The following is a 15,967-nucleotide window of genomic DNA, read 5'->3' on the forward strand; positions in this document are numbered from 1 at the left end:
GCAATTAACACAATATTTTATTTAAGATAATCAATTATACAAACATCAGATTCTCCCCGCCCCCCAATATAATATTAGATGCCAGCTGTAAACGACTATGGTCATACTCAAAGATGAAATGAACTAGAAGGTTGCATCTGGATACCTTGAAAGCGTAAGCTATAGGAAATATAGCAATATCCTCAGTCTAGCGGTTAAGGATTATATAGTTTTCTGACTTCCGTTCCTACCGTGATGTTATGTTACCGAGCAAAATACTGTAATGATGAAGCGTCCGGCTATAGAAATTAAATTGCTATAGTCCGGCTAATTGATCGGTAGGTCGTGGGTTCGATTCCCGGCCGGGTCAGACCAAAGACTCGAAAACTGGTATCCGCCGCTATCCTGCTGGGCGCTCGGCATCCACGGATAGCATGGAGGAGAAGAAAAAAAGCGGGGGTGCTGACTAGATGACCTTACGGTCGCATCGCATCTCCGTCGTCAAAAGCATCTCGATGGTGCAGACGAAACCGAATACCCCCATTCTTCTCCCATTCTCTCTTGTGACGTCACGAAAATTGCCGATATTTTTATCACCTTCAATGGCCGATACCAATGATATAGAATGAGAATACATCATTGGCCGATACCGATAATTCTTTCGAAGTGTAATATTGTCGGCGAACCGATATACGGGCTCTAAAAAGGACCTCGTTCCGCCGTTTAGATTGGACTAATGTTGCATTCGTCCGCCTGGACCGAAGTTCCGCATTTCCACTGTTTGGTATTGTAAGTTCCGCCTGTTCTTCGGTGTGCCCAGTCCGTCATTTAGTGTGGGCTGACCGGGCTGGAGTTTTGCTACTTGCACATTGCACTTGCAGCTACCCGCATAGTGGATGAGCGTCCGGTATTGCCGTGGTTTATCGAATTAACTCTGCTTGGATTTCAATTCGCATAAATGCATGGTATGAAAGAGCAAGATATCATCAATTCATTCAATGAAATTCCTGAAGAAGGAGACATCTGGTGAGATGAAATTAACATTTATCTATCGTGTTATTATATATTCATTGGTTCGTTTTTATCGATTCAAAATACCAGAATATTGGTATAAAAAGAATTGATAGGAAGGTTTCAAGGCGGCTTGGAGGAACTTTCCAAATAGACACCCACCTTGACCTAGAACAGGGGTGACAAACATATAAAGCCAGCGAAGCAATTCTGAGCAAATGGAAATACGCTTGTGTCCGTTGTTTGTAAATAAAAGTGTTGCTAGAACACAACTCATAGGATATAACGTATATGTTTATCATGCATCGACTTGATGGTAAAGCATTCCTGTGAAAAAACAGAGGTATATGGATTTATTTGGAGGTAACATTTTGGAATCATTTGACTGATCCGGCCCACGAGTGATCAAAATGATGAAAACTGTAGCAATAAATTGAGTTGGAATTGAAAAAGGTTTGAATGCGTCCCATTTGAGGTTGTCACATCTGGTCTAGAGCATGTAAATGAGAGGTAGGCTATATGCAATTCACAGTGCACACTCATTTGAAAGTAACAGGAGATAATATATATATTATAAATTATGAAGGCGAGGCGATGAAAATGACGGTTGACGTAGCTGGTATGTCAGATTGTGGTTCCATATGCTTGTTGCATTTTAAAAGGACATAGAATCACAATCTGTGATTGACGATTTGACAAACATGTCATTTCCGTTATACCTTTGCACCGTGTGAATTTTTGCATTTTTTTCGTGTAGTTTGAAGTTGAATGGAGCCTATAGTTTTGAGGGGTTTTAATCTTGTCAAGCCAAGTGTATGTAACCATAGAGCTGTTCTACAATCTGAAAACACTTTTCCAGGTTTTTGATCTCGAAGAAGTGGGTGAAAAAATGGAAGAGCTATTGTGGCGTCGATGGAGAGAAGAGTGATGATCATCCAGGACCAATAGATAACTCCGATTTGCTCGAAAGTAAAATTTTCACATTCGTATCTTTGATAGCTGACCTATCAGCCCTGTGATTCAGTATCAGCATGTTTCACCAATATTTTTTATTCCATAAATCGAGTAGGCTATTTGTGAGGTTCAGCTGACATTTGACATTTATAATCATTGCTAAATCACTATCTGTCTACAAGTCATAATAGAACCTCACCGATGGTGCCAATGTTAAATTGGGACATGCTCGACACAATGTCAGTGTTTATATGTAGCATACTGTTCTTGTATATTATCTTGAAATTGCTTGGAAAGTGTCGTTTTGTTGTGGCGAAGATAAGAGCTTGATTTATATCAAATTTCTATGAAGAAAGCCCACAAAAGTCAGTATTGTGTACTAACACGTTCTATTTACTTCAAGATGATCTGAAGACGCTGAAACCTCATTTGCTAGATGATGCGGAATACACCTTGATACCGAAAGCGTCCTGGATAGAGTTGGTTGACATCTATGGGATAATAGAACACCAAGTTCCTATTCTAAGAAGAGTAAGATAGCGTTTCTATATCTTCCTCATATCTCTCCGGCTTGAACTTTAATTTACATAAGACGTGCGGAATGTGAATGTTTTACCTTCTTTATAGGTTATAACAGTGGGCTCTCTATCCAAAAGAGAGATCATTGAGGTTTATCCACCAAAGATATCATTCAAGCGTCATGGATCCGATGAAATTATTAAAAGAACTTTCAGCAGAGTGACGAGTGTTGGTGAGCACTATATTCAAGTATATTAGCTTTGTGTTGTCATAGTTGTAAGATATGCGTTTCTGATATCATACACTTGGTCGGCCTGGAAATAAATTATAAAATATATATTTTTCGAATACTGATTTCATAGACATGAATTGTTTTTTTAATTTAAGATTAACAATGAAGACTCTCATACTAAGCATAACAGACATGATTTTGCATGCGTCAAACTGCTGCAAAGAGGCGAGATTTCGACACTGAGCGAATGTACCGATGAAGTAATTAATTTTGTCAACCTCCATTTTGTTTAAAATGCAATTGCAAAAATTGATAAATAGGCATGAATGTTTATGAACAGTAGAGACTGGGGAACCAATATGACAGTGTCTTTGTGCAATGTTAGTTCGATTGTAGACAGATTGCTCATGTACACAAGTGAATGCACATATAATTGTTTTAGCCAACTCACAGAAAAAGATCAACCTATTACCAGGAAAAGCACGTCGATGAGAAGTTGATGAATATCGTAATATAGGCTATAGCACAGGACAAAATTAGGGAATTGTGATTGCCCGATGAGCGGGCATAATATCAAAAACAAGGATACCGTGATGGCGTAATAGCCGTATAGCCCTACAATATATATATTTGAATAATATGGTATCAGGAAAAATGTTTTCTGTTCTGTGCATGGTTTGACTCAAATGAGATTGCTGTAGGCGTGATTTCTACATCATTATACTTTATACAATCCTACACAGTACACACATACACATAAATGCAGTTAGCTTAGAATGAACTAGGTTGAAAGAAATAAAAAATGTGAATTGTTGTACAGCGGCTTGATGACAATGTCAACATTCAACAGCCACTTCAAATTGATATCTTTTCTCATTATGGCAGGGCAATGGACACGATAGGCTGTTTGACTGATTTGAATCAAAGCCACGGGTTTGGATATCATCTTTGCCTATACATTGTGCCTGAATGCGACGGTAGTTATCACTGTCTGATTTCAGCCTGGAGAATATGAAAATTTTGTATCATTGATTAGATCAGTGGTGATTCTACCTTATTTGAGTTGAAAAATGTTTTCCTAGCCAAAGTTTTACCCAAACCCAAAAATGTGACCCGACTGCCATATCTGCCGAAAACAAATAGACAAAACATATGGGGAGTAGGTTAAATTTTTAAAGGGTGGGCCTAATACACTTAATATAACTGCATGAAACCAATGAAATTAGCAAGTCAATGCATGCTCAACAAACACATTCAAACAAGCTTTTGGAAGCTTATTTCTGTCTCCTCTCGATCCGCACATTATAAAATTATTATTTACCCTGCCCTCTGCCAACATTCAGAAAAAGTCCATGAAAAGATTAGAGAACTCTTGAAGATTACCTCGTCCAAAACGAGACTTCACATTGAAGACAGCGTGGACGCAATCAAGATGGAATGTAGTCTGGACGAAAACAGCATTGGATCAACCCAGGTAATGGTGTGACAAAGGGCATCATATCGTATTTGTATTGTTGATTTTAGCCGAAAACCATGTTACTAGAAGTGATTACTGAGAAGATCAATTAATTTTTGAAGTATTATCCAAATTATGATGCTGAAAAGTGATAAAAGCACTGGTGGCAGTAGATGTAGGCTTGTTTCTCGCTAACTGGCTGCAGTTTCTGGATACATAACTGTGGATAGCTAATGTTTGCTATTGTTTTTTTAGGTATCGTTATTCAAATCTCTTCTTGGTAGTTGCAAAGATCTTCCTCACTGTTTGTGTTTGTTACATTTTTCAAGCTATCAAAATAAACTGATTAGTGAAAGTATTCAGAGTCGATTTGACCAAATTGACTGGAAAACTCTTCAGTCCAATGGTCCCTGTCTTTTAATTTCCCTGTGCGGATAAATTATTATAAAATTTTGATTTCCAATGAGGACTCATAAGACAGATCAATAGACCAATCTATCTGTGATCAGCATAAAGTGTCAGTAATCCATACTTGACCGAACCTGTTCTATTTGTGAAAGTGATGGTATTGTTTTTGTCAGGTGTTGGTGCTGGAAGAGCAAAACAGTGATGGCTCGTGGCCTAGGTCGGCCGTGCCACCCTCGTACGACGAGGCCACAAAGACAACCACTTATAAGAAAGAAAACCAGTCGACAACCAGCTTTATGAAGTCCGCAAGCAACTCTACCAGGTGAACTTCTTTGCCCTTAGATTACTTGCTACTAATGTTCTGCTCTTCAAATGCAACCACAGTTGTGTCTGCTAACCACCAATCCAGTTTATATATCTGCTCCTTTTGAAATATCTTCGTTCTGTGTGATAGCAGCTTGGTTTGTGTTGTTAATGTCATGAAATTATTCAATTAGATGGCAGTCATATGTAACGGCCACGATTGGGTTTTGCGAATTAACTGTGCTGTTTGTTGATGAGGGGTGATTAGTAAACTCGAAGCTGTTTTGATTAATGATTGTTCTTTCCCTATGATAAACGGACCAAGTCTTCAGATTGATCAATATTTTGATTCTTCATCACCGCAATCCTTTATCGGAAGCTTACTATCAGCTGTGTTAATTCGTTTCTTCTAGTTCTTATTCGACGAGAAGCTGCTACGATGGAATGGCAAATAAGACAAAGGAGGGGTTGTGCGGGCTCAGCAATCTGGGGAACACTTGCTTCATGAGCAGCGCCATACAATGCTTGAGCAATGTCCCACGGCTTACGAGATATTTCAAAAGTAAGTTATATATCTAATTTACTTTCTGTTCGTGAACTCGTACAGGGGATCAGCCAAGAGCGTATTTTGTCATGCTGATGGAATTTGATGTTGTCCACGTTTGTACAGTTAATCAATAGGTTGGTTAACCTCCCACGTCTCTTATCAAGGTTGCCTGCACAGCTCGTGAATGTGTCACAGATTTGTTTATCCTAATAGCCAGTGACAAGTTGTCAAAATTATATAAGAGGTTGCTATATTCTGTAATATTCCTGATGATGTCATGATTAGGGCTGGGTACAGTGATTCCAGTATCGTACTTGAATCCGAATCGTATCAATGGTAATGATTCGAGTCAAGTTTTGAGAGCCGATGTTTTCGAGTAACGAAATGAATGCGGCAGTTGCGACTTACAATCATTTTATGAGCGAGATATGTAGTTTCTACCTACACCCTCTTTCCATATAAAATTATTCCGAAATGACCACTGGAAAAGCCAGTTGACCTGTTCAAATTAAAGAAACACGACACTTCAAGGTTCTCATGTTCATTCATGCCAAACCAGCCATCTGTAAGTATGGCGAAGTTGAAAAAATAGTCTTGTCCTATTGGTCCCAAATATATTGTAGGCCTGCATGAAAAAGATTCTTGTTAACCATGGGCGGAAACACTTCCTCGCTGCCTGCAATGTAAATTTGGATATTACTTTTTCAGAGGATGAATACAAGCAGGATATCAACAAAGACAACCCTCTAGGAATGGGTGGAAGATTGGCAGAAGCGTACGCCACTCTGATTAAAGAAATGTGGTCGGGTCACAACTCGTATGTGGCTCCCCGCGACTTCAAGGTACTCTATCAGTGCCATTCGTTTTTCTCTGTGTTTGCCTCACGAGTTCAATTACGCAGTACAACGTGTCCCGGTTTGCTCCGCAATTTTCCGGATACCAGCAACACGACAGTCAGGAATTGATGGCGTTCTTGATCGACGGTCTCCACGAGGACTTGAACAAGATTGACGATAAACCGTGAGTTTTGCTATTTCATTTATCGATGCCGAAGGTGTAACTCGGCGGCCAGCAAGAAGATATGAAATCAATGTCTATTGCACTATTTATTGATGTGTATCGCTATAATTGTGAGAGAAATGTAATGATTACGTCCAGATACTGGTAGTGTGTATAGGGATATTTGCGATTCCGTATGACATACAGCTGCAAGTGAATTCATGTATATTGGACTATTTGCGATTCAGTATGACTATAGATAACTAACCTACAGATAGATAGGCAACATCCGTCGTCACGCTTGCTTGCCCGGAGGTAATTACTTCTCAGCAATCTGAACGCAACGTAATCGCTAATCCTATAGCTGCTGCTGCAATAAAGTTGATCTTATCTGAGAGCTACTGTCGCACTGATTCGGAAAATATACATTAAAATCAAATCAGGGCAATGGAACCCCCATGAAATACACCTTAAACTTTGAAAATCAGCATTGTTCTGAACAATCGCAACCACGCAAGGGCCATTGTTATGGTCATTGTGCTGCGTCGCTGCGATTATTTAGAACAATGCCGATTTTCAGACATCGAGGTGTATTTCCATGGAGTTCCATTGCCTTGATTGGATTTTAATGTATATTTTCGGAATCAGTGTGGCAGTAGCTTTTAAATAAGATCAACTTTATTGAATTTAGGCGCGCAGGTCGTCAGCTATGGGATTAGCAATTATGTTGCGTTCTGATTGCTGAGCGGTAATTTCCTCCGGGCAAGCAAACGTGACCACGGGTGTTGCGAATCTATCCATAGGTTAGTTATCTATAGTATGACATACAGCTGCAAGTGAATTGATGTATATTATGAAAATGATGGACGATTATAGCCTGATACATACGGAAGAGCTGAGTCACTTTTGCGTTATAGAGTTTAGAGAATGCCTTGTTCTGCTAGCCTCAGCTCTTGTGTGATCAATGAAGGGGGCGTTTCGGTAAATATTTTGATAGTCAACTTGTTGAAAACATACAAGTTGCAATGTAATTAAGGGCGTGTGTGGCAAGCGGCCTGTAAATCATAACCTATAAACTTGAACAGAAGAGTGATAGTAATAGTTATGAGTAGCCTATGAAAGAAGGGGCCTGTGATTTAAAATGTGTGAATTAAATAATGATTGCAGTATTCTTGCAGTTCTTTTGAAGCAAAGTGAGTTGATGCGTGGGATCATTTGTCTTGTACATACCGTCCTGGTATATTTATATGGTCTTTATGTAAATGAAATTTTCAAACATAGCAGGCAATTATGCTTTGGATGTCAAGTGTCAACCCGATATGTTTAGATTTGGATGAATTGTTACGACTACCACGGCATCTGTAAAATACTATGTTATGTGGGTTAGTTTCGATCAACTTGCATAATTATCACTCTGCATTTGTTACATTACTTTAGACACATTGGCTGAATGCGTCTGGGCATTGATAACTTCTTGATCATTGTTGGCGTTAGTTATTGAAGGCAACTGGTGCAAGTCCACCAAACCCGAGGCAGATATTCAAAATACCATAATATCTGAACAATAATATTTTGCTGGGCACTTGGCTGGTGTTGCTCCGCGATATTCCTCTGTTCTGTATTCCATGTAATGGGCCGTGTTCGATTTCAGCTATGTGGAATTGAAAGACTCCAACGGCCGTCCAGATCATGTCGTGGCGAAGGAGGCTTGGGGCAACCACTTGAAAAGAAACGTGTCCATCATTGTAGATATTTTCCACGGCTTATTCAAAAGCACCCTCGTTTGTCCTGACTGCGACAGGGTGTCGGTCACGTTTGATCCGTTTGGATATTTGTCGTTGCCGTTACCAAGATGCCAAGAGGTGTCTGTCATCTGTCATTTTGTGCCGAAAGACTCCAAGAAGCCCATCACCAAGGTAAATCTCATTTATCAGTGTTTTTTTGAATGGTATACTGTTGCTGGATTCGATTGATTGACCACTGCATACGCATACCTATCTTTACTGTTGAGTCATTGGACACTGGACAGTCTAGGACTGTAGGCTGCAGGTAGTCATTGTGATTGAGATTAGTCATGTGTAGGTGAACCTAAGAAATTAGGTTTCGTTTTGGTCTATGTGTAATAGTAGATTCTTCAAGCGTTTTCAAACTGACCTGATTTTTTGCTGAAAAACAAACCAACTTTTAAAATGAACGAAATGTGTGTTTGCAAAATCTTGATATTATTGCTTTCCCGGGTTCCCCTGCTGGTGTTACCGTTCAACTTCTTGTGTCCGTTACGTGGCAATTTATGTGCAGATCGTATTTAATTGTGTTGATGTGTATTCTTGACACTTATCTTTGTGGAGTATTCGGAGTGTGCGTTTTTGAGTTTGGTATATTGTCTCTGATTGTATTTCTCGATCTTCATTACAGTACAATGTGTCGGCACCGAAAGATGGCTGCTTCAACGACGTCCTCACAAGGCTCGCTTCCATGGTCGGTTGTTCGGCAAAATGTCTCGTCGTTACGGACGTATATAACCACAGGTGTTTATATATTCCTACTGCTAAGCGACTCAAGCGCTATCGACTTTGATATGAATGTCTATTGATTAATTGAAATTTAGGATTGATACCAATATATAATGGATGTGTTGGCACGTGTATATTTCCATGTTTGAATATGGATTTGGACATTGAAAGCGAAAGGTCGAAGTCTAAACGGCGTCTTGGAATGTACTATTTAGCCGCTGATAAATCTGTCGGAATGAATCAATATCTTGCTGCTGGACCAGATGTTTATTTTATCAGTGTCACAGGCTCATTATTCTAGATATAATTGTAGTGTGCATTATTAACGATGAGTCGTCCTTCAGATTTTATAAAATTTACAAAGGACAAGAAAGGCTGAGTTCGTACTCAGAACGCGATGACCTGTTTGTGTTTGAGCTCGAGTCGAACAGCAACGGAGAAGTAGAATATACAAAAGTCTACATGCGACAGAGCAGGTATGTACTAGCGGAGCAAGTGAAGGCTATTAGTTCCCGATACCGATTGGTTGTTCTTTCGGGACTAAATGCCTTTGAATTTTGAGTTAATAGAGATTATTTTTTATTCCCTTTCTTGTTTGCGTTGCAGTAGCAAGTACTCCTCGCATACTTTATTCGGCCATCCATTTCTTATACCAGTCGAACCGGGCGTTACCACGTATAGAAAATTGTACAATTCTTTCCTGCATGCAATAAAGTGAGTGATTTTCTTTGTTTGCTATTCATGGAATGCACGTGACTTTCGCTAAATTTAATCTCGGACGCTTTCCAATTTCAGACGCTACATTAAGCCAGAGTATCTCGATCAGGTCGATATGCTACAGATTAAAGACGAGGTCAAACAAGGCGATGGTGATCCGGAGGTTAGGAATAAAATTTCCAGTATGGCCTCGATTGAACGATAATGATGGCGCTGGAATGTGAATTTTGCATTGATTAAGATTCTATGGACTGATTGTTCTCTTTTATTTGGAGTTCTGAAAGCACATCTGTTTGCTGCAGAAGTGAATCAATCCTGCTGAACGCTTCGCTGGGCCGCTTAAATCCATAATCCCCACTAGAAATAACAAGATTCTCTCAGCAGAAACTGTGTATGGAAATGATTGATCCCAAAGAGAATCGTTACATATTTTCTCTTGCTCTTGCTGGATGGATCAGATTAGTCCTTTTTATCAATTATGGGATCAAGTTGTCGGGGATTCCTTTAGGCCTGACATAGAAATTATTTCAGTCTTCCGATTTCTCGCGACCCCAATTGCAAAATGATTCTTTGTGCTGCAGATTCCTTGCCGTTCTTGACCGCCTCCTCTTGTGCTTGTCAATAGATCAACGACGGTAATATTGCCAAAGAGGAAACAAAATGGTTCAAGCTTGTCACCGTCAATTCCTGGGGGTCGACTGTACTGCGAGACCTTGAAGACGAGGATGAACCGCTCAAGTTTTCAAGTAAATCAATCTCGGTATCTCTTTCGTTTGGAGAATTATCTTCTCAGTTGCAAGTTTTTGAAATCCAGTCCTGGTAGGTCACGAAAAGGACTGCAAAGTTGTGTGATACGTGGAACTTAGCGTAACTAGCAAAATGATGACTTTGCATATAAAATGTAGATGGACAATGGAATGGAATTCCTAACAACTACTCTTTTGCATTGCCCTAATGGCATGATGGTGCAGTATTTCTTACCGAAATCGTTTCCTTGATGTATTCTGGTGTTAGTTTGGCTCTCTTGCTCGGCAGAGTGTGCGTTTGATTAATCGTGATAATAACGTGACCGAGATCAGAATTTATAGCCGATACCGATATTGCCCGGTTACATGTTTCTGTCAATAATGCCAATATTTTCTGCCGATATCAAATATGTGATGTTAGTAGTGGCAGTAATTTGAAAAGATAGATTATAAACATATATGCTGTTACATTGATGTGCGAGTACCAGAATGCCTGTGTTTTCTGACCTGTTATATAGGCCCTTAGGACTGAATGTATGTGTTTATGACTCGGCTGGAGTTAGATTATAAACATATATACTTTCTACGGATATAACTCCAGCCGAGTCATAAACGCATACATACATCCAGTCCTAAGGGCCTATATAACAGGTCAGAAAACACAGGCATTCTGGCACTCGCATATCAATGTAACAGCAGTGATGATCCTCCGACTTGGAGTGGTCAAAAGAGTAATGTTGTCAACTGGAAGCCAGATGAAATATCGACTTGTGTTAGCTGATACCGCTGTTTCTACGGAGTCTGCATATGGATCGGGTTCTTAACGTGATACCTCTTTTTACAGCGGACGCTTGTTACTCCGCCGAATGGGACGGGGACATTTGCGAGAAGTACGCCGTGGACGACTGGTCGCAGGCCGTGCTGAGGGACTCGTCCATGAGCGAGAAACGGGGCAAGGACCGCGGAATGACCCTGGCGCAGTGCATGAGCTTGTTCACCACGGAGGAGAAACTCGGGGAGGATGACCCGTGGTGCGTTGGTTTGCTTGCCTTTTTAGTCGCTCACCATCTCCCTCTTCATTAATTTTCACTCACCATGTGTCTGGATTTGGGTGGGACTGTCCCGATTTTTAACCCACGGTCCTGACTAATACGCCAAATAATAAGTGGGATGAACCTTGCCCTTTTTCTATATTAAACCTGCTCCAAATGTCCCGCTTTGTAGTTGAAAAATATGGTAAGCACGATTTTAATTGAAAGATTTGTTTACAAGACTCCAAAGATTGTGCGATATGAATTTTGTATTTTTGAAAACTTGTCCATTCGCAACTCACCGCCCTGTTTCTGACTCTTGCCCCTTTTTATGGTGATGCTGTTGAATTTATTTTGAATCACGTCTCCTGCTTCCACTCTTGAAATTAAATAACTCCTCTTTCTGCTAAGGCCCCAGTTGCAGGCAATCGCTTTACTATACCAATTGCTGAGGTGAACTACCGTACTTCGATGTAGCCTACTGTGAAGTTTTCAAAATTGGCGTTGAACGTTGCACCTAACTTGAGGCGCAATATGTGTAACTTTAAGCAAATGATGCGCATTATTAGATTTGAAGGTTGCATGCTAGGACGTGCACACTGCTTTGCGATTTGTCGGTGCAAGATCATGGTGTTACTTCTCTGTCTCCAGGTACTGCCCGGGCTGTAAGGAGCATAAGCAAGCCACGAAAAAGATCGATCTTTGGTCGTTGCCTCCGTTTCTGATTATTCACCTGAAAAGATTTTCATACTCCAGATGGTCTCGCAACAAGATCTCCGGAATGGTCGATTTTCCCAAAAGGTCTGATGCCGTTTGTGTTGAATTTTGAAAATTCCACACAATTTTTCCATACTATCTTTCTCGATACGGAATGTTTTCCATTTGTACAGATTTCTAATTCGCGGGCACTTTCTATTTATCGTTTTATTCATGTCTTTGAGAAGGCGTTAGCTGGTCCTTGTTTCAAATACTGTTGAAGCCACTTCCTTGTGCACCAATGTTCATTGTTCATATAATCTGCCGTGTCAAAGCATCCATTCACACGTAGGAAGTGAGACATCTGAATAAGACAGCTGTTGCTTTCTCCCACTCTGATTTCTGGCTCGGATTGCCTGTAGCACGGCACTGATCATCGATTTATTATTTCTCGAGGTTGGTTATTCTGGTGAACATTAGATGTCCACATTGCAGAGTCGATCTTAGCTAGCCAATATGCCTACCCATGATCGATTTGATTCCTTCAAAATGCCCTCTTGCCTTGTTTCTATCGTTACGCTCCAAAAGTCTATAATGAACATATTATTATTGATGCCTTAGACATGTGTGACTCGGAAGATATCAGAGAAAAATCCCAGCTGTGTTCGATGACAGTCGATTGTGTGCAACAGTACGTTTTGTGCGACTCTCTCGATTGTTTTGTGCTTGTTTTCCGGCAGGGACTGGGATCTATCCGATTTCATTATCAATCCAGAAAAGTCGAAATGGGACAAACGAAAGCTCACGTACGACTTGATCGGCGTTTCCAACCACTACGGCGGTATGGGCGGCGGTCACTACACAGCCTATGCATATAACCATTTAACGAAGAGTTGGCATTATTTCGATGATAGCAGCGTCTCTGAAAGTTCGGAAGACCAAGTGCAGGTTGGTTTATGCGAAAACAACTTCATCTCCCTGGAACTGTCTTGCTTGTGGTGATGCGCTGTCGCGACTGCCCACCGTGCTTTAAATTGAACAAATATAGTTTATACGTCTATATCAGGCGTCGGCAACAGCAACGACTTTTCATGGCTCGCCAAATGATTTGATGCACACAACATATTATAACCATGTTTTTGTAAAAAGTGAGACAGACGTTTTTAAAATGTACAAAGCTCATAGGCGACCAAAAATTATTCCGTAAATCAGCAGAAAATGGACTATTTTAGAGAAGATTTTATTTGTTGTGGAAAATTTAGTGGAACCTGATTTCTTGATTGCAATGTGGGACCCCTCCAAAAAAATATATATATATAGAAAATACTTTTTAAAAATATGCATAATGTACAGAAATGAGTCCAACCGCATTAGCAATTATTACAGAACGGCAACCTAATATCGTATGAAACCGGTTGGATGCTTTTTAGTCTTGGAGAGTGCACTGTGTAGCCCGCGGCGCGCGACTGTTAAATGAACCGAATTTTCGGCGCTGGGCATAACTGCCGCATGCTGGCCAAACGTTCCACGTTGATATGTCCACTGTCCCGGCGTCGAAATGACCAGTGCCGAATAGTGCAGCGCCCGCAGCTTGAGCTGCACGAATCAAATGACACCCGTCGAGGAAAGTAATGAGCCCCGTGTTGAAATGAGAATTTGGAATCGTGTTCGTCTCGTGAAAGGAGATATTCTTTTAGTTTCGTCTGGTACGTGTAAGCGATTCCAATATATCTGAGTCAACGACAACCTTCGCCGCTTTGCCGCAAACTTTCTAGCCTAGCTTAGCAGACAGATCTTGTGTCAGACCAACACTAATGTGACATCAAACCAACTTGTATGCATATTGGGGTTGTTCAAAAATAACTTTTTTTCCGGATTCCAGCCATTCAGTGATTTCATTATCATGTTACCCTAAAAAAACGCTGCACAGCAAATTTAATTCAATTCTAACATGTATAAGCCGCCGCAGAGCCAATTGAAATTTTAATTTATTAGGAAAATTTTTTTTTCAAATTTGTTCAATTTTTCTGTCAAATCCACAAAATTGTTCAGTTGTTTTCAAAATCGATACAAAACGAATTTGACTCGATTCCAACCGTGGAAGCGGAGTTATTTGAGGTTTTTGTTGCTAATTCTTGCATTATCCTTGATTGGTGGATACGCGACCAATACTTTAAGAATCACTGGAGTAACTGCAAAGTGCAGTGGCTTTAAATCATGGCTCGAACTTCGCAAATTCCGCTGGACTTGTGACTTGACTCGAGTCCGAATGTGCAACGACCCGAGATGACTGTAATTCGAAACTAGTGACTTGTTCCCAACACTGATGTCGACCAATTTACTTTCTGACCACGGGCGGTATCAGTTATATAGAACGCCGTCCTCTCTCTACCTACAATGTTATTCCATAACATCCTGGTTTTCAGACTAATGCGGCGTATATGCTGATGTACCAGCGCCAAGATATGCGGGACCACGCCGACGGCGACATCAATTTTTTGAATTCTTTGACGAGTCCGCGAGGCATCGACCACCGTCCGTTCAGTTACGACACGGAAGCGACGTCGTCAAACGGACATCATAACTCAGACGGTCCGTCCAATTCGTGTCAGAGTTCTCTTAGCGACGACAGCGAAGATGAGCAGTCTATGATGGACACGAGTTGATGCGGTTACTCCGAGAAGAATTGTGTTCGTACTGAATGCACGGTGCCTGTGGTACCGGCTGCGTCAACATAATTTCCTGTATCGTTTCAAACTTACCAGTTCAATTCGATTTCGAGCAGATTGTGAATCAACTAGGGCTAAACTGCTGCAGCTGAAATATATCAACATACTTACTGCGCTTTGTGTGTTATTAGTGAGTGTTTCCTGTCTCTGGCCAGAATAGTTGACATCCTCGTAGTATTGTTGCACAAGTGTACGAATTGGTACGACCTCGTTAAAGCACCGGTCGGCATCGATTTGACTAGGGTTGGGCTGGACTGGTAGCGCACTTGAGGGAGTCGATTATGAATCGAGTTTTTGAATATCGCTCGTTAACACGTGGTAAGCGCATGAAGGGTTTGAAGATCTGAAATCTGTACCTTGTATGCGACCAAAAGAAAAGGATGCGAGTTCTACATCATATTATAGACATGTTGGTATCCCTTACGGCCATGGCTGTTTTATTGCACATTATGACGATGCTGTGGTTTGATTGTTACAGATGTCTTCGTACTGCTTGTTTTATATGGTATTATATCACTAGCTGCGGTTTCTGGGCTTACGCGGTGAGAAATGACAACAAAACTATAATTTTCGTATATAAATGACCCGGCGCCACTCGTAACTTCGTGATTATGAAATCGAATCCGGCGTGACTTCGTTACGGTGCCCTGGTCACAAGACACGGTACAGCGAAAATAAAATATGACAGGAAGACTAACCGTGATGCGCCCCGCCGTCATGTTGCGGCACTGTGCTAGGTGCCACAGTGCGAAACCCTTGAACATACACCGACTGAATCTGTGTTGTTTATTCAAAGAAAAATTCGAGCTATTATCACCTGTTTGTTTTTTGCACTACGATCAATAGTGGCGTAAGAAGATATGTAAAGCAGTCAATAATGGTGAACATAACGGATAGAAGACATTATTCTGAATCTGTGTAGTATCCCAGTCACTGCGGGTTTTGAGTTCCTTTTATATTGGTGGTTAGCGTGTACTCCTCGCCTCTGTCACTCCCGATATTCTGTTGACGACGTTGTCGGACCAGTGTTGGATTGAGATTATTGTGGCAAGCAGGTGTACGTCTGCACGATGTCTGATCCGCGTTGATAGGACGTAGGATTAGTCAATAGCACATGGAAAACTTTC

General features: G+C 40.8%; 1 protein-coding gene across 2 annotated transcripts; it reads left to right on the forward strand.

Annotated features, from left to right (window-relative positions):
- The first annotated feature begins 784 nt into the window (after positions 1–784).
- Positions 785–14,955, forward strand: LOC145456133 (ubiquitin carboxyl-terminal hydrolase 15-like). 2 transcript variants are annotated; one of them, XM_080334194.1, is made up of 19 exons: positions 785–1,005; positions 1,850–1,959; positions 2,348–2,475; positions 2,572–2,695; positions 4,039–4,169; positions 4,733–4,881; positions 5,276–5,424; positions 6,118–6,251; positions 6,311–6,429; positions 8,060–8,324; positions 8,824–8,936; positions 9,266–9,397; positions 9,528–9,635; positions 9,717–9,801; positions 10,264–10,384; positions 11,229–11,415; positions 12,067–12,216; positions 12,852–13,059; positions 14,538–14,955. In XM_080334194.1, the coding sequence occupies exons 1-19, from the start codon at positions 938–940 to the stop codon at positions 14,775–14,777; spliced, it is 2,721 nt and encodes a 906-aa protein (XP_080190320.1). In that variant the 5' UTR covers positions 785–937; the 3' UTR covers positions 14,778–14,955. The 2 variants fall into 2 exon arrangements, with proteins under 2 accessions (XP_080190320.1, XP_080190321.1); XM_080334195.1 differs by having other exon boundaries at positions 9,531–9,635.
- Positions 14,956–15,967: the final 1,012 nt, after the last annotated feature.

The sequence above is a fragment of the Botryllus schlosseri genome, chromosome 14 (assembly GCF_051294905.1).
Source record: "Botryllus schlosseri isolate E-star chromosome 14, Bs_hap1, whole genome shotgun sequence".
In the NCBI taxonomy this organism is placed as follows: domain Eukaryota; kingdom Metazoa; phylum Chordata; class Ascidiacea; order Stolidobranchia; family Styelidae; genus Botryllus; species Botryllus schlosseri.